The sequence below is a fragment of the Emys orbicularis genome, chromosome 5, assembly GCF_028017835.1.
Source record: "Emys orbicularis isolate rEmyOrb1 chromosome 5, rEmyOrb1.hap1, whole genome shotgun sequence".
Classification (NCBI taxonomy): Eukaryota; Metazoa; Chordata; order Testudines; family Emydidae; genus Emys; species Emys orbicularis.
In genome coordinates, this window is record NC_088687.1 from 137,905,567 (window position 1) to 137,925,361 (window position 19,795).

Genomic DNA, 19,795 nt, shown 5'->3' on the forward strand with positions numbered 1-19,795 from the left:
TTGAAAGTGCTTTCTGCCTAATGTGTTTGGGCTCTGTAGAAAATCTGTCCCCTGTTTGGCACCTGTGGATGTTAAATTCTTTTGAAAAAATTACTTCTATTGGGAGTTCTAAACTCTTTTGAAAAATCTGGCATTAGAACCTCCATAGAGCTAGGTGAATAATTTGTATCTATGGGAGCTATTTGAAGAATTTCCCCCTCCTTTTCTGCTTGGGAATTGCCTGTTGTTAATCATGATTTCCCCTAATGTGTTCATTTTTCAAAATTATTTGCCGAATAATTCCTGTGAATAGTTCTTGTTCATGAGCAGATCTGGTAGCAAATACTCAAAATTCCAGCTGTTTTGATTATAATGATAGGTCATTTGGTCTGTTTCTGTCATGTGATTGGTTGAGCTTAGCTGAGAGACTCAGGTTTCCCACTGGAATATTTGCAATTGCAAATTAATTCAGAAATATAGGAATTGCCAGACCAGATCAGACCAATGGTCCTTTTAGTTTGGTTTTCTGTACTTTGAAATCAGCTTTCTGCAGATATTTTAGCAGTACTCTGTTCAGTGTTTCAACTAGATTAGATTACAAGGTGCTCCAATTAACTTGGTTAGATTTGCAACTCTCATGATGCTATGCACAGTGTAAATAACTAGGTAGATGCTCTGTTTCTGCAAATGTTCTTGTCAATAAACATGTTTGCTAGAACATTCTCAGAAAGTGAAAACAAAAGGGATACAGGCCAAGTGAATTCATTTTAAAATTTGGTTGTACCCCTATGGAAACTTTCTGCACAATTCCCCTACCTCCAGCACAGCATGTGTATTATTCAATGCCCTCTCACACCTGCAGATGCTGAAACAAAAAATTTGATTTACTTTTCATCTCTGTTGCTGTTAATTTATTTTTTGCACTTCTCTGGCTTGGACAGTTAAACTAAGCCAGTCAATTTCATTTCCTGGTTCTCAGGGACCAGTGAAAGGTGTTGGTGTTTTAAGTAATGCAAGGGGGATATTTAAACAAACACCCACATTTGTTGAGTTGGGCTTTTTTTGTTTTGTTTAAGTCTCATGAAAACGCTTTTGTTCCCATTAGATACAACAAAACATTTTTATTGCCTAAACCTAAATTTTTGCCATCTGTGAGGTTGCACTAGGGTACCTGAGAGCAGAATTTTATCCTATCAACTAGATCTTCTGTTGGTGTAAATCACTGTAACTCCATTGAAGTCAGTGAGTTACACTGATTTATACCTGCTGCAGATCAGGTCTCATATTTTCATTCTGATTTTACTCTTCTTTGTGTTTAGATACTCTAGTTGTGGTGCTTGAACCTGCATTATTTACTCATGCAAGAACTCCCATTGGACCTGGTTTGATTTCTCTTACAATGATGTGTACATTAAGTAATTCCATTGACTTCAGTGAAGTTATGACTGTGAAACCATGACAGAGATTAAAATCAGGCTCATTGGCTGACTTCATCAGGACTGGTTGCTGCAGGATCAGGCCTGTTATGAATAGAGCATCTTTGAAATTACACTGGAGTTTTCCTTTAAATCTAAGGAGCATTGTGAGCAAACATTATGAAGAGTTTATAGGGAAGTGAAGACTTTGAGCAAAAATAGTTGTTGTCTTCTTTGAAGTCAGGGCAAATACCTATTGGGAGCTACTTACATTTTTTAAAGTATCTAGTATCAGGAAGAGGGAAATTGCTGGTACACTTGTAAAGAAAGTTACAGCAATATTTTTAACGACACTTCAAAACTTACCCCCCCCTTAACAAATTGCTAGTGATGTCTTTAATGCAAGTGACATAAAGGAGCTTTCACTGGAAGTGAGTGAAAATGTTCTGTATTTTTTCCCCCCGTGATCATTAAACTTTCAAGAGGAGTGGTACAAGATGGTAAATGTTAGAGAATAAATTATTTAGGGCTTTTATATAAAAAACAAATAACCCTTTCATTTTACTTATACACTCTGTGTCTCTCTCTCTCTTTCATATGTACACCTATAGCAGCGTCTGTATAAGATATGTTCCTAGAAACCTGAAAGAATTTGGTTTCTCTGTTTGTTTTTTAATCCTCAGATGGCTGTAGTTTGGAATTCCAAGTGCTACTGTAAGATTCATTACTGCAGAACAAGTTGAGCTTGATGGATTATGCCAGAGAATTAATGCCTCCTTGTTCTTTGATTTGTTTCTTTAAATATGGTATTTTCAGAATGAAAATATGTATATCGTACCAGATCTTGGTTTTATAGCATTGTCACTACATTACACACAACAGGGCCATTCAGAACTTCCTCAGGACTAGACCCAGAACCACCTGTTTCAAAAGCAGAGGCCCCTACTAGTTGAGTTAGAGGAGAATCTCCTTTAGCTGACAGCAATATAGGGGCTACAATACAAAGTTGAGCAGTTCTGATTCCATCCAGCAGAAGATAGTGGGGGGGGGGGTTGCATTTGTAGACACACGTGTGTGCATGCACACACATACATGCCAGTTCATTACAATATGTACAAAGATAGATATATTATCTAGTAGTTGGGGCAAAGGACTGGAAGTCAAGACTCCTGAGTTCTTCAGGAGATCAGTTCACATATGGCTCACTGTGTGATTTTATACAAGTCACCTAGATTTATAGATTTTAAGGTCAGAAATGACCATTATATTATCAAGGTTTACCTCCTGTATAACACCAAACAAGTAATTTCCTCTTGTGACTCCTGTATTGAGCCCAATAACTTGAGTTTGATTAAACCATATCTTCTGGAAAGACATCCAGTCTTCATTTAAAGACAAGAGATGGAAAAGTCTCTGTGTCTCCATTTTTCCATCTGTAGAATGGAAATACATCTCTACTTTATAAGGGTGTACTGAGGCTTAAATAACGCAAGTCAAGTGCTTTGAGATCTTGGGATGAGATGCATCATATAATTGCAAAATATTGTTTTTCATAGATATTGCTGAATTTTATTAAAAATTCCTAGTAATCCAGCAACTCACAGGAGGCCCATTGTACTAAGCAACCTCCAAATTTATCCCTGTATCCTGGGGCTGACAATCTAAGAAGATGAGCAACATGTAAACAGTTGGGGAGAAATATGCAATAACAAATATAGAATTTTGTAGTGTATGTTGGTACTCTTTGGTGGTTGTGAGTATCAGCCTATTCCAGTTGCCCCACAGCTGCTTGCTCCTCACCTCTAGTTTCTTGCAGGTATCTCAGCAGAGGTGAGCATTGAGAAATATGGAGGAGAAGGAACTTGGCCCTATGGATCAGTTCAGGGAGGACGTTCTGTACATACAGGGAGACATGGAGAACAGTGCTTCATCCACTAGACCACACTCCCATCTCACTGTCGATTTCCTGGTACTGTAAATATAGAGATTAGGCCTGATCCAAATGCTGTTGGGTATGGGGAAGTTCAGCTCCAGATCCCAACTATGCAGCATGCACGTACCTATTAGGGCTGTCAAGCGACTAAAAAAATTATTCGCACTGTTAAACAATAATAGAATACCATTTATTTAAATATTTTTGGATGTTTTCTATGTTTTCAAATATATTGATTTCAATTACAACAGAATACAAAGTGTACAGTGCTCACTTTATATTTATTTTTATTACAAGTGTTTGCACTGTAAAAAGACAAAAGAAATAGTATTTTTCAATTCACCTAATACAAGTACTGTAGTGCAATCTCTTTATCATGAAAGTTGAACTTATAAATATAGAATTATGTACAAAAATACTGCATTCAAAAATTAAACAATGTAAAATTTTAGAGCTTGCAAGTCCACTCAGTCCTACTTCTTGTTCAGCCAATCGCTCAGACAAACAAGTTTGTTTACATTTTCAGGAGATAATGCTGCCCAATTCTTGTTTACAGTGTCACCTGAAAGTGAGAACAGACGTTCTCATGGCACTGTTGTAGCCGGCGTCACAAGATATTTAAGTGCCAGATGCGCTAAATATTTGTCCCTTCACGCTTCAACCACTATTCCAGGGGACATGTGTCCATGTTGATGGCAAGTTCTGCTTGAAAACTATCCAAAGCAGTGTGGATCGACGCATGTTCATTTTCATCATTTGAGTCAGATGCCACCAGCAGCAGTTTGATTTTCTTTTTTGGTAGTTCAGGTTCTATAGTTCCTGCATCGGAGTGTTGCTCTTTTAAGACTTCTGAAAGCATGCTCCCTCATTCATCACTCTCAGATTTTGGAAGGCACTTCAGATTCTTAAATCTTGTGTCGAGTGCTGTAGCTATCTTTAGAAATCGCACATTGGTACCTTCTTTGAGTTTTATGAAATCTGCAGTGAAAGTGTTCTTAAAATGAACAATATGTGCTGGGTCATCATCCGAGACTGCTATAACATGAAATATATGGCAGAATGTGGGTAAAACAGAGCAGGGGACATACAATTTTCCCCCAAGGCGTTCAGTCACAAATTTAATTAACACATCATTTTTTTTAATGAGCGTCATCAGCATGGAAGCATGTCCTCTGGAATGGTAACCAAAGCATGAAGGGTCATACGAATGTTTAACATATCTGGCACGTAAATACCTTGCAATGCCAGCTACAAAAGTGCCATGCAAATGCCTGTTCTCACTTTCTGGTGACGTAAATAAGCGGGCAACGTTATTTCCTGTAAATGTAAACAAACTTGTTTGTCTTAGCGATTGGCTGAACAAGAAGTAGGACTGAGTGGACTTGTAGCCTCTGAAGTTTAATGTTTTGTTTTTGAGTGCAGTTATGTAACAAAAAAAATGTACATTTGTAAGTTGCACTTTCAGGACAAAGAGATTGCACTACAGTATTTGTATGAAGTGAATTGAAAAATACTATTTCTTCTGTTTATCATTGTTACAATACAAATATTTGTAATTAAAATATACACTTTTTGATTTCAATTACAACACAGAATACAAGATATATATGAAAATGTAGAAAAACATCTAAAATATTTAATTTCAATTGCTAGTCTCTTGTTTAACAGTGCGATTAAAACTGCGATTAATCACGATTAATTTTTTTATCACGATTAATTTTTTTGAGTTAACCGCGTGCGTTAACTGCGATTAATCGACAGCCCTAGTACCTATATGTAAATCTTATTTTTGTATGCATGCATGTGCTGCAGGATCATGATACAGCCTGGGAAAGGCAGGTCACATCAGGAGAGCAGTCCAGGAAGGAGCTAGGAACATGTGGCATGGAGCCAATGGAGAGATGAGGCTGGTAATAGGTGGAGGGAGGTAGTTGGGAAGTCGTGTGGCTTGTGGATGGAAAGAAAGTAATGTGTGTGATGGCTTATGGCAGGGAGTTGGGAGCAAGGGAGGAGACAGGATTCCTGCTGGAAGGGGAAAAGAAGAGAGGCTGGTTATGAGTCCCTCTGTATACTACTCCTTAGAACAGTGGTCCCCAAACTTTCAGTCGCTTCCCCCTTTACCCAGTCCGCGCCCCCCTGGGAGCCATGGTCAGATGCCCAGGCTGGGACCAGGGTAGGGGCTGCGGTTAGGAACAAGGTTGTGGTCAGGGCTAGAGCTGCGGCCAGGAGCCGGAGCCAGGAGCGGAGCCACGGCTGGGGCTGGGGGCAGGGCTGGAGTGGAGCTGGGGGCAGAGCAGGGCTGGGTGGTGCTCCCTTCCCACCCCCAATAGGGGCTGACCAGGGCCCTGCTGTGCTCCGCTGAACATTCCCCCACGGCCCCTCTAGGGGGCGTGCCCCACAGTTTGGGGACCACTGCCTTACTACCCTAAGGATGCTACTTGAGAACGTGGAAGCCATGTATAGAGAATATTGTATTGATTGTTGTCCTAGCCAGATCCACTTCAAAGAAAGTGGGTTAATCATCTAAGACCCTCTATGGGCTCCAACTTTTCCTTCTCCCCATCTCTGCCAGTTCCAGGGACTATAGTTGTTGTTAATAACAAAATTGTTTCTGCTGCTGCCCCCTAGTCCTGAGGAACCTTGTGGTAGCTGCAGTTTGGAATGCCCATCTGGCAGCCAGCTAGGAATCAGGGCAAAAAAAGTGTGCATGCATGCTCTGCTAGGTTTCTAGGACTGGTCCCCCTCTCCCAGATTTTGCACCATGTTTTTCCACAGCTGGGCAGAGCACTTATCTAGTTTGTCTGGTACTGATTTTCATCTCTTCTGATTGACGTGTCTGCTATGAAATGTCAGCAAGGATTCCAGAAAACTCTGAATGCAAACCTGTTTATTAGTGAACACTCCCAAATGAAGCTTTACATCAAATACACCCTTGTTTAATAGGATGGTAATAGCTTTTCTTTGTTAGCCCTGTATATTTTTATAGATTGAATCATGATCAGACAGGGAATCTGAATATGCTGAACCATAGATGCAGAGAGGGCTTTTAGACTCTAAAAGAAAATAAGAGCATGAAGACCTTTAATCTCCTTCCCGGCATTATGATTGTTAATCCGTTATTTAATTAGAAATTAGTGAATTAAAACCAGTGAGCCAAATACATCCCTGGAGGTACTGTAATTCCTTAGGACAGGTGGACTTACACTAGGAGTGAATATGTCCCACTCTTACTAGTTTCAAGGATATCACTGAGGTAGACACTAGTTCCTTTTGTGCACTTGAAAGAACTGTCAACATAAACTTCCTCTAAAATTCCTTATCTGCAACACCTTGACTGGAGGAAGGATGAATTTGTGGTCAAGGCACTGGTCTGGAAAAATCTGGATTCAATTCCTGACTCTGCCACTAATTCACTGTGTGATCTTGGGCAAGTCACTTAATTTCTGAGTCTTCCCTTCCCATCTGTAAAAAGGAGATAATGATCCTTCCTTTCTCCCATCCTTTGTCTTGTCTATTTAGACTGTAAACTCTTTGGGGAAGAGACTGTCTCTAACTAGTGCATATACAGTATCTAGCACGATGATGCCCTGATTTCATGTGGCTCAGTTTTAATGCAAATAATAGCTAAAAATGAAAGAAACTTGCTAATGTGAGGTACATTTTCCATAGTGGACTTGAAGCTTTCACCTGCAAAATGTCATGAGTAAATCCCACATGTCCTATGGAAATCTGGGAATTGTGAGTCAGCTGTTCCCAACTGGGTGGATTTAATTGCTGCCTTGGCCTTATGTTGGCCCTCTGCTTTGGGGAGAATTTCACTCAGCTGTGTGCACGTTTCCTGTAACTGTTGCAATCCTTGTAATAATGTCTGTAAATGATGTGCACACATTTTTGCATGTGTGTATATGTGTGCATTCATTTTGCATTTACAAACCCCAAACACGTGCTGACAAGAGTCTAGCAGCTCCCGTCAACAGGGAGACTGTATTAGACTAAGTGAGGGATGGAACCAATAACAATGACTTAATGAGACAGCCTCAATGACTTGCCTTTTTCCCCCCCCATCCCCCTCCATGGGATTTCTTGACAGTGATGGGTTGCTGTTGACTTTGGCCTGTGCTGATTTCTAAAGTCAATATGGCCTTTTAAACTAAAATATCCAAACAAAACACACCTGGTTTATTTTCCCTATTCCCACACCCCACCCAACCACACTGTCTATTGCTGGTTTAGGGTGTTGAAAAAGCAACAAGCACATAGCAGTGGGTGGAGTCTTTGAGCTCCTTGCTTTATGATTTACTTTTTCACTGGGCTTTTATGAACAAACTCTTTTTGGTTTATCTTGAGTTGTTTTTATTCTAGTTTCTCTTTTTCTCCAAATTTGATTGTAAAGAAAACTGAAGGGAGCCAAACAAGGTTGGCAGCATGAATACCTGCAGCCTCTGGACAATGTTTAAGAAGTGTGGATGGCTTTGTGGTTAAGGCACAGTTCTGAGACTCAGGAGACTGGGGTGTTCATGGCTCTGCCACAGACTGTGTAAGACCTTTGACCAGTCATGGGGGCAACCAGTGTGCTGATCTCTCTTGAAAATCTGGCCCTTCATTTCTCTGTGCTGTCTTTCTTGTCTAATTACATTGTGAGTTCTTTGGGACAGGCACTGTTTCTTACTATATATATATATATATATATATATATATATATATATATATATATATATATAGTATGTACAGTGCCTAGCACTATCTAAGGTAATTATATGCCCCCCGTTACCATAATAATGAGGGCCTCGCTCTTTAGTGTAGAGCTTCTCACAACTCTGTCAGAATAGGGAGGTACTATCCCCATTTTACAGATAGGGAACTGAGGTTCAGATAAACTAAGTGACATGCCCAAGGTCTCTCAGAAAATCTAGGGCAGAGCAGAGAATTGAACCAAGTCTCCTCAGATCCCAGACTGTCTCTACCCATTGGACCATCTTTGCAGTAGGGCCCATATCTCAGTTGTAACTTCTAGGTTCTATCGTAATGTGAATAATTAATAACACCACTGTGTTTTGGGTGTTAACTGGATTCCACTGGAACCCGCTTTCAATTTTAGCTAATTTTTTTGTGCAGGAATTTCCCTGTCTATTTTTAAATGAGCACCAACGTTTGAACTCCTTTGTGGGCTTAGAAAGTGTGTGCAGGAGGGGAGCCCTGCTCTCATAGGAGCTTTTGAGACCCGCCAGATCAAGGCTCTCTTGCTGCAGAGACTAGCAAGGGCATAGGGGGGATGTGTGACCATGAGATATGAACTGCGGGAAGGAATGGAGGGGGCAGTGGGAAGGCTTCTATCCAAATAGTGAACTTTAAGCACTCGGCCTTTTGCTGGGCCCCTCTGTCTGCCCAGGTCCCCTGTGCGCACACACCCTCTATGCCTCCATGGTCCTGCATCCACCTTCTGTGCCTTTTCTCCCCTGCCCTATTCCATGCTAACTCCCTTTTGTCCTCCAGAGGTCCCCACATGCCCTGAATCACCCCTTCATGTCTCACCAGTGCCCTTCCTTCTCCTCCTGCCTTCCCAGAGCCCAGAGGGTACCACTCCATGTGTGCACTCTCACCCCACTCTCCAGCTCCCTCCACTGGTTCATGTCCCTCCCTCAATATTGCCAACCCTACATGTTCAAAAACCATAAGATTGGTTTAAATATCATGAAATTTTATTAATTTTATAAAAATAAATATATGGTTTGTTTTCTTTGCCTTTCGGTTTCTGAGCCATTAGGGTGCACTCAAGTCACATTTTCAAGCTTTTCTCTGCAACCATGAGGGCTAGAAATTTAATTTAATTTTTAAATGAAAGTTGATATGCTCACATAATCACATGACTCCGGGAGCTGGGGCTTTAAGAAAAAAGAACCCGCTATTCTGAGTTTTGGTCACGCTGCCTTCTGTATCATGTCCTTTCCCAGATTTTGTGCCTCTCCACATTTCCCTTTAGTCTCCTACTCTGAAGTCCAGGCCCTGGCCCATCACCTACCCCTCTCCCTGCCCCATCTGGCGCAGTCTACCAGCTGAATTCAGTTTATGTTCATAAACCTTTCTCGGTATGCACTTAACAGCCCCAGCCCTCCTAAAACCACAAAAAGGCCCCTTGCCTCAGCAAGGCCAATGCGTATCTTGGCCAACCATTTTAGGGATATAATTTAATAATATCTAGCTCTTATATAGTGACTTACAAAGTATCATTATCCCCATTTTCCAGATGGGGAAACTGAGACATGGGAGAGGAAGTGACTTGCCTAAGGTCACCCCGCAGGCCAGTGGCCAAGGCAGAAATAGAACCCAGGTCTGTTTAGTCAGTTCCATTGCTCTGTCTGCTGGGCCACACTGCCAGAATAAACAACCTCTACTTTTCCAAGCATAAACTAAAGGCGCATTTTCAGAACACCCTCACTTTAGAAGTCTTGCTTTGATATTTACTAAACGTCCCATGATGGGATGCAGTGTGCAGAATTTCAGGAGATTCAACTTCTTTGTAAGGTTCTTAGAGAGGGGGTGAGAGAGAGAGGAGAGTGTGAGGGTCCAGACATTTTATCATCTGATGCAGCTCCTGCGAATGTCAATGGAATGACTTCTGTTGACATTCGTGGGAACAGAATCCAGCCCACAAAGAGGAGCTAGCTTTAGTCTTAACTATAGACCAACTTGCAATCCCCTTTCCCTCCCCGGGCCAGCAAGCACTAAATGTTGTTGTTGTTGGTTCATTTCACTTCCATTCACTGGAAATGCAGCCCAAATAAAGAGACCAAGCTAATGATTCCCTAGAGCAGTAGTTTTCAAGTTCTGGTCCGCAGATCCCTGGGTATCTGCAGACTATGTCTAAGATTTCCAAAGGGGTCCACACCTCCATTTGAAATTTTGTATGGGTCCGCAAATGAAAAAAGGTTGAAAAACACTGCCCTAGAGCAAACCCTTCCAGCTGCTGTTGGCAGGCGATTGGTGTGAGGCATGATTAATAGGCAGTGGCTTTGAAAGGGAGCACATCTAGCAGCAGGATGCAGGAAGCTTGGGGTTTTTCACAGCTATACTTTTGACACTTCTGGCCTGACGAGTTAGAGCTTTTCTACTGTGGCCGTTAACTGTGGTCCCACTGCCTGGCCCACCTAGAAAACCCCAAGCAGGAAACAAAATGGAGAGCCCCCTATCTGCTCCCCCTCCCACCCCCATCCCAGACAGATATTGCATGCTGTGTGAACCTGCTGCTGCTCTCAGTGAAGTCAATGGCAAAACTCACACTGGTTTTCACGGTAGTAGATCAGGTCCTCTGTGAGCTAGCGTTTCATGATGAGTTAACATAGGGAGAGCGCTTTTGTGACCATGTCTTGCACAGGGGTTAGTGATTGCTAAATGCTTGTTGAGAGAGAGGAGAAGGTCTCTCCATACACACAGCCAAAGCTGAGTGCGAATGCCCCTGAAAATGCCACCAGATGGTATTGTTGGCATCCCCGCTTGCTCCAGCTCATTACAAATGCACAGCATATGCCCTTCAGGGCTACTTCACTGTCTGTTTGACTTTGCCTGGCTCCCCATCTCTCTCCATATAGGTCACTAGCACCAGCAACCAATTTGGCAGCTCTCAATGGTCAGCTGCAAGCACCTCATTTGTAAAACCTGTTGCATGTTTCAAAGGATGAGAGCATTTTGTATAGTTAAATCTGCAGTGAATTTGCAAAGGAGTCGCACATTTCCTGCCCATGAAAAGTGTGTGTGTGTGTGTGAGAGAGAGAGAACAAACTAACAGTTAAACAGTTTTACTAAAGTTTTAGCTAATAACCTACAAGTGTTAAGTGCTACAGCATATCTAGCGGCTTGCTTAGAATCTCATTCTCAATAAATTAAATATCCGTAGGGAGAGAGAAATAGAGATGTGAACCAAAACCCATCTCTGAGTTTGCTCACGCCCCTCTCTGTGATGGGCTGAAATTGATGCTAAATTTAATCACCTTGCACTCTGGGAAATTTTGGATTCGGATTTGAACCCTCCTACTTCAGAAGTGTCCAGGTCAGGGGTTTGTTTTGTTCATATTGCCCTCTCAGTACATAGGAGAGGGAGATGGGTCCTGAATCAAAACCATGATGCCACTAAACTTTGGATGTGGATTCCAACATAGTGACTTGTGCTCATCATGCCTCTAATACACGTAGAACAGGGGTGAGCAATAATTTTTGCAGGGGGGCCACTCCATGAATTTTGGTACGTTGTCACGGGCTGCACATTTCTACTATATTAATGGAGGAGGTGAGGGGTCTGGGAGGGAGTTTGGATGCAGGAGGGAGCTCTGGGCTGGTGCAGAGTGTTGGGGTGCAGGTGAGGGGTATGGGCTCTGGGAGGGAGTTTGGTGCAGGAGGGGGCTCCTGCCTGGGGCAGGGGATTGGGGTGCAGGAGGGAGTGCGGGGTCCGGGAGGGAGTTTGGGTGCAGGAGGGAGCTCTGGGCTGGTGCAGAGTGTTGGGGATGCAGGAGAGGATGAGGGATGTGGGCTCTGGGAAGGAGTTTGGTACAGGAAGGGGTTCTGACCTGGGACAGGGGGTTGGGGTGCAGGAGGGGGTGCGAGGTGCAGGCTCTGGCCAGGAGGCGCTTATCACAGGCGGTTCCTGGCTGGCGGCACAGCAGGGCTCAGGCAGGCTGCCTGCATGCTATGGCCCCACGCTGCTCCCAGAAGTGGCTGCTGCTGGCATGTCTCTGTGCGCCCCTTTGGGGGAGGGGGCAGCGGGTCTCCGTGCGCTGCCCACGCCCACAAGCACTGCCACCCAGCTCCTGGAGCTGTGAGGACGGTGCTGGGAGTGGGGGCAGAGCACGGAGCCACCTCCCCCCCTGCCAGGGGTGTGCAGAGACCTGCCAGCAGCAGCCGGACGCTTCCGGGAGCGGCGTGGGGCCACAGCAGGCAGGCAACCTGCCTGAGTGCCCCGCTATGCCGCGGGACTTTTAGCAGCTAGCAGATTGCGAGGGGGCAGCCAAAAAGCCTGGCGGGCTGGACAGAAATGTTAGGCGGGCCAGATCTGGCCCATGGGCCGTATTTTGTCTGCCCCGATGTAGAAGGAAAGGGAGATATTCCACTGTGTGAAATACCCCTAAAATAGTTCCATTCCTAGAGTCAGATCATGCAGTAAAAGATTTTTCAAGGAAGGTTAGGGTGCACAGAATCCGTATTTAGAGTATAAAATAGGATATCAGTCTGGGGCACTCTGTAAGTGATCAGTAATGCTGAAGTATACAATATGTGTTTCTATCCTGTATGACTTGACAATGCATCATTATTCAACAATTTGATCGTCTTTAGGCCAGAAATTGTAGAGTGAGCTGGCTTGTAAAATGATGTAACTGGATGTTTTAAGATAACTGCTGATTCTTTTTTAACTGATTCTACTTTTTTGTTTCAGATGAGACTCCAATTATAGCTGTAATGGTGGCCCTATCTTCCCTGCTAGTCATAGTATTTATAATTATTGTGCTGTACATGTTAAGGTAAGAAACACTTATAACACACACTTCCCTATGGGATATTAGTGACATGTTTTCATTCTCCTTAAGTTAATTAACATACACTATTAAGCAAGTGGCTTGCAGCTATGCTAGCTTGGGCCTTTTGTTCTGTTTCCTAAGCTAAGCAGGGCTGGCTTAGCCAGTGTTTACAAGGGAGACCTCCAAGCACTATGCAGGTAGTGTGCTAGTAATTGGGTAGGGGATGCTTTTCCCTCTGGATCAGTGTAAAGCAAATCCTCATCATAAAGGTAGGCGGTGCTGTGCTACTAAAGATGGATTCTTTGAGATTATAGGTCCCGACTCCTTGTGCCATTAAAAGTCTGTTGATACTTTTTGCAAAGGTAAGGGTGCTACCGATTAAATATTATTTTGGGTAACTATACTCACTAACTAAAATCCCTCTGCATTTAGAGCTGGAGATTTTTTTTTTTTTCTACTTCAACCTTGATTCAAAGCCCATTGAAGCCAGTGGGAGTCTTTCTATTAACTTCAATGTGTTCTGCATCAGGCCTTGAAACAGTGGCCCCATTCTGCACTAGAGGTGGATGCATTTAATAGGTGTGTGAAGTGGGCTCTCTGGTCTGGAAAAAGCTTTGGAACCCTTCAAACTGAAAGATGTTGTAGACATGATATATTTTGATATTAGTAAGGCTTTTGACACAGTGCCACATGACAGTTTTGTAAGCAAATTAGGAAAATGTCTAGGTAAAATTACTATAAAATGGGTGTACAATTGGTTGAAAGACCGTACTTAGAGTAATTATCAATGGTCTGCTGTCTGACTGGGAGGGTGTATCTATTGGGGTCCTGCAAGGGTCTGTCCTAGGTCCAGTACTATTTAACATTTTCATTAATGACTTGGATAATGGAGTGAAGAGCATGCTTATAAAAATGTGTAAATGACACCAAGCTCTGAGGTGTTGCAAGCACTTTGGAGGGCAGGATTAAAGTTCAAAATTACCATGACAAATTGGAGGATTGGTCTGGAATCGACAGCATGTGTTCAGTAAGGACAAGTTCAATATACAACACGTAGGATACAAAAATCAAATGTTCAACTACAAAATGGGGATTAACTGGTTAGGTGGTAGTACTGCTGAAAAAGATTGGGGGTTATAGTGGATCACAAATTGAATATGAGTCAAGAATATGATGCAATTGCAAAAAAGCAAATATCATTCTGGGGTGTTTTAACAGGAGTGTTGTCCCACTTGCTCAGCACTGGTGAGGCCTCAGGTGAAGTACTGTGTCCAGTTCTGGGTGCCACACTTCAAGAAAAATGTGGATAAATTGGAGAGAGTTAAGAGGGTTAAAATGATAAGATTGAGAAAACCTGACCTATGAGGAAAGGTTTAAAAATGGAGCATGTGTAGTTTTGAGAAAAGACTGAGGGGGAACCTGACAAAAGTCTTCAAGTGGGTTGAGGACTGTTCTAAAGAGGACTTTGATCAGTTGTTGCCCATGTCCAGTGAAGGTAGGACAAGAAGTAATGGGCTTCATCTACAGCAAGGAAGATTTCGATTCGTTACTAGGAAAAACTTTCTAACAATGAGGATAGTTAAGCACTGGAATAGGTTTCCAAGGGAGGTTGTGGAGTCCCTGTCTCTGGAGATTTTTAAGAAAAGGTTAGACAAACTCCTGTCAGGGATGGTCCAGGTTATTTTGGTCCTGCCTCAGTGCATGGGGCTGGACTAGATGACCTCTCAAGGTCCCTTCCTGCCCCACATTTTTGTGATGTGTTCTATAAATGTAGCTTATTAGTGAGAGCAGATGACAGTCACTGGAACTATACTTTAATGAAACTTTCTTAAGTACATTTTTAAAGATGCAAAGCATTAGATTGGACCTTTCTGAATTGTAGCCTCATTAACTGCTCTCGCCTTGATTGCAAATGGTCAACTAGGAGTGAGTGTTTATTCATCTCCAGTAAACATTTTATTTAATTGCCGGAATGTTTAGTCGATTTAAAAAAAAAAAAAAAAAAGGCAATTTCCTTTGGTGATGGGAAAATTCCCTTCATTTCTTGGCTTGGGCTCAATGCGGCCCTGATGGAAGTAAATGGGAGTTTTGCCTTTGATTTCAGCATAAGCATGATTTAGGCCCTGGCCACCTGGAACTTCAGACAACTGTTAGCTCTTCTAAAGCAATGTCAGTAGCCTCTCTCTTTCCTGCCACTTACAGGCCTTTATTCAGCAAAGTAATTAACCCTAAGCCAATGGGTCTTAAACATGTGCTTGAAGTAAAAAGTGCCTGGTTAAATGTTTTGTTGAATAGGAATGAATTTAAGCATGTATTTAAGTGCTTTGCTGAATCAGGCCACAGAACATACGCTTCTGGGGTACCCCATTCTTAATGCTGGTCATTCTCACTCACCTCTGCATTAGGCTTCTAGAATCCTTTGAATCTCAGCTGGTTGAAGGTTAGATGTGTGTTTGTGTTAGGGTTTTCTATAGCTCCTATCATCATAGTATCTAAGAGCATGTGATGTTAATGAGCGTGTGGTGGTGAATTCATGAAGGTTTCAGAAAGGGAAATACTGCAACATCTCAGCTGCTCTCAGCACTGGGGCTTCTGACCTCCAAAGGGGTTAACAGGCATTGTCAACTGACTTCTGCAGAAGCAAATTTGCTCTGCCGTTTCCTACCAGATGTCCTAAGTGTCTCCTAAATTATGGTACAGATCCCCAAAACAGCTGTTCTGAAGCTTAGTGGTAACTGATGTATGCCTGAAGAGGCACATTGTGAATATGTGTGAATGGGAACAGGCCCTGCTTCCCTTTTGGGCTGTGCTGTTAATGACTAGATACGTAAACTAGTGGTCTGCGCACTGAATCGGGAGCCAGGAACTCCCCAGTGTTAATTTTAATTCTGCCGCTGACACTCTCTCTGATCTTGGCCGCTCTTTCCCTGTGTGTAAAATAAGGAAAATCCTATTTCCTACAGTGCATGGGGACTGTGAATCTTGCACCCATATTCTGTCCTAAGTTACAACCTGTATGACCCCAATAAATTCCTTCAAAGATGTAAAGTACTCAGTACTGGATGAGAGGTAGTATTGTTAGTTATTTTGAGGTTTCTTATAAATGACTCCAAGACTAAAAGCTATTGAGTGGCAAGGGAGAGAAGAAACACCTAGTGGAACTCGGGGGGAGGGATAGCTCAGTGGTTTGAGCATTGGCCTGCTAAACCTAGGGTTATGAGTTCAATCCTTGAGGGGGGACCACCTAGGGATCTGGGGCAAAATCAGTACTTGGTCCTGCTAGTGAAGGCAGGAGGGGGCTGGACTCAGTGACCTTTTAAAAAAAATTTGGGTGGGGGGGATAGCTCAGTGGTTTGAGCATTGGCCTGCTAAACCCAGGGTTATGAGTTCAATCCTTGAGGGGACCATTTAGGGAATTGGGGTAAAAATCTGTCTGCGGATTGGTCCTGCTTTGAGCAGGGGGTTGGACTAGATGACCTCCTAAGGTCCCTTCCAACCCTGGTATTCTATGATTCTATGAAACTTGGGTATATTTCTCACCCAAATAAATCAGTCTTAACTGATCTCCTTGGATGGGCAGCTGCTGATTTTCTGTACTCTCTCCTTCATTAGGTTTAAGAAATACAAGCAAGCTGGGAGCCATTCCAACTCATTTCGCTTGTCCAATGGCCGAACGGATGACGCAGGTGAATCTTTGCTTTCCATTCTCTGTGACACCCCCCCCCCCCCCCCCCCCGAGAGAATGTGGATTTTGTCTTCCTCTAGTGACTAGTTCATATAATGGGTTAATGAGTTTGCTTCAGCTGCTAAATTGGGGACATTTTCCATAAGCTCAAGCAGTAGGGACTCAGGCTGTTACAACTGAAAGTCCTGAGTTCAAACCTTGCTGGGTTGGTTATAAAAGACTCAAGGAGCTCATCTGTTAGCTTAACACAGAGAAGGTTGAGAAATGACTTGATCAATCTACAGGTACCTACATGGGGAGCAGAAACTTGATAATAGAATGCTTGCCAATCTAGCAAACAAAGGTATAACAAGAAACACTGTCTGGAAGTTGAAGCTAGACACATTCAGACTAGAAATAGGCTGCAAACGTTTAACAGTGAGAGTAATTAACTATTGGAACAACCTATCAAGGGTTGTGGTGCATTCTCTGTCACTAGCTATTTTTAAATCAAGGTGAAATATTTTCCTAAAAGATCTTGCTCTAGTTCAAACAGGAATTAATTCAGGGAAGTTCTCTGGCCTGTGTTATACAGTAGGTCAGACTAGATGATCACAATGGTCTCTCCTGGGTTTATAATCTATATATAATGGTACTAAGTGTAGCACCTCTTGTAGTTTTCATTAAACTGGTACAGCTCTCCCCCTGTTTTTGGAGTAAATTACGTTGTCCCCTTTTTACTGGGATGAAAAAATGTGTTCGTTTCCATGTTTTGTAGAGATTAATTCGTTTATAAAATATATACTTCCACTATTCATCATTGTGCTTGATTGCAGCTAAACAGAGCTTAGCTGGGTTAGCTGTTGCATGGGAATCCTCCAAAGAAAAGCTAAATATTTCTTCCTTCTGAGCCATCCCTGCACCAAATACCCCTGGAAGGCTGTTTGGCTCAAAGCGTCGCATTGTATGCTAGAGCCTGTGGGTTAGTGGACTACACCTCCATATGAAGAATTAATGGCAGCAGTCAGTTCATTTTATGGTAGTTAGGTGCAATCTTCAGGCTCTTGGGAAGTTGTCTATGCAGCCCTCAGTTGGGCAAAAGTTTGGGCACTGAAAAATGTGCGTGCGCACAAATTTTCAGATTTTTTTTTGGTTTACATTTTGATCAGCTCTGAGATGGTTTCATTCTGCTTGTTTGCAAAATTGAAATTGTTCATTTTCCAAAATTTTGCATGGAATCTTTTATCCAAAACAACGTTTTCTCAAGTTTTGAAATAAACTGAACATTTTCAAAAATAATTAAAAAACCACAACTCTGTCTAAACCAACTGCTCAAAATTAGCAGTAACTCTCCCCCAAATGAAAACAAAACCCCAAAATGATAAAATTAAAAACCAGAAAATGCCAAGAAAATCAAAATATTGTCACGAGTTTCTTTTAAAAGGCTATTTTGCACTAAACTTTTCTTATTTGAAATAATTTCAAGCAGCTCTACACACACAGGCTTTGATCCTGCAAAGACTGATGGTCGTGCTTAACTTTACACACTGTGAGTAGTCTTATTGACTTCAATAGGACTACTCAGTGCATAAAGGTAAGCCTGCGGTCTCCTAGGTGCTACTGAAGTACAAATAATAATAATTATTATTATTAATGTGTACGTCTTTTCAGAATTAGGACAAAAGTGGTACCTGGCATCACCTTGTATAGGAGTTGAGAGTGAGAATATAAGCTATCCTGAGTTAGAAAGGGCACCCTCATTTCTCAAACATCAGTTTGAGGGGTAATTTTGTGGCAAGCTGCAAAGAGGGGGGGGAATTGATCTTATCCCCCTTTTCACTTATTTATGATGTATGGAAGGCCTGAAAGAGTGGTGGTGGTAAGGTCACAGTAGAGTCTGGAGGCCCCACCCAATATCTGGACCCCATTGGACCAGACACTGTACAAACCCGAGACTCTGAGGTGCCTGGAGAAATAGTGACATTATGGCACCACAAATGTCAATCAACAGAAAGCTAGATAACTGAGCAGGGAAGGGATTTGCAGGCAGTACAGTGATTTTTTTTTTTTTCCTCATGAAATATTTTCCTGAAAAGCAATTTTTTTCTATTTTCATTTAAAACTTCCTTTTAATTTTTTAGGTTTTCATTAAACAAAAAAATTGGTTGGTGTGTTTTGTTTTGTTTTGTTTTTTGACAAAATCGAACTTGTTTTGCAAAAATTTCCATTTAGTTGAAAAGGTATTTTCCAGTGAAAGAAACATTCCAATGGAAAATGTATGACCACCTATAATAATCAGACAGTTGAAAATTCCTCTTCAGTTTTGTTAATACAGACGCTCCCTGGGTTACGCAAACCTGATTTACGCAAATCCGCACTTACGGAAAAAGTTCCGTACTTTTGTTTTGTTTTTGTTTTGTTTTGGTTTGTTGTTTTGTGTAATTGTCAGGTATACGTTCCCGACTTACACAAAATTTGACTTACGCAAGGCGTTCTGGAACGGAACGCTTGCATAATTTGGGGTTGCATCTGTACCTGTTTAAGTCCTATGACCAACATTTTGGAGAAAAGACCTCGTTGTTAAAGTTCCAACAGCCCCATCTGCTTCAATTCAAGGGTAAAAGCTGAATAGACCTCTGAGACCTTTTACGAGGTCATCCAGCAAAACCAGGGGAGACCAGGTTTGACATTTCTGATATTTCTCAGCTAAAAAAAAACACAGGAAAAACACCCCCTGTTCTATTTTTAAAAATCTTGGACACTTATTTTTTTCCATCCTAAAGTGTCAAAAAAAGGGTACAAGCCCAATTTTAAAAGTCCATTGCAAGTCCCTTTTAAGGCACATGACTGAGAGTCATGACACCTGGCTTCCCTTCCTTTCTCTGCGGGTGACTTGCTTTGTGACTTTGGGCCAAAACTTTCACAGTTGGGTGCCTGAAGTAGTCACCTAAATCAGAGCTGTAATGTGTGCTCTGCTCCTCTGAATTCTGTTTAGGTCCTTGAACTTGAGCGCATCTGCATGATATTGGAATACCCGTCAGTAGCACATTGAGCCTGAAAATCAGCCTCTGTTTATTATGCTGCTTAAGGCCTTGTCTGTATAAGAAACTTATACTGATATAAACGAAGTTGTGAATTTAAATTTCTGTGCTTACACCGATATAACCCCCATGTGGCCACTCTCACTCTGGTGTGAGGGCCTTTTTTTGGCTTAGCTAACGTTGCTTGGAAAACAGTTTCTACATAACCAAAAAAAGCTACTCTTCTACCAGAATGCGTTTCCATGTGGGAGAGTTATAAA

General features: G+C 42.2%; 1 protein-coding gene across 2 annotated transcripts in view; it reads left to right on the top strand.

Annotated features, from left to right (window-relative positions):
• The window catches only part of PTPRA (protein tyrosine phosphatase receptor type A), a 255,276-nt gene that overhangs the window by 204,445 nt on the left and 31,036 nt on the right, over positions 1–19,795 (top strand). For both annotated transcript variants that reach the window (XM_065405788.1, XM_065405789.1), the window contains 2 exons: positions 12,749–12,833; positions 16,443–16,516. In XM_065405788.1, the coding sequence (XP_065261860.1) occupies positions 12,749–12,833; positions 16,443–16,516 (159 nt within the window). The remainder of the gene's footprint in view (positions 1–12,748; positions 12,834–16,442; positions 16,517–19,795) is intronic.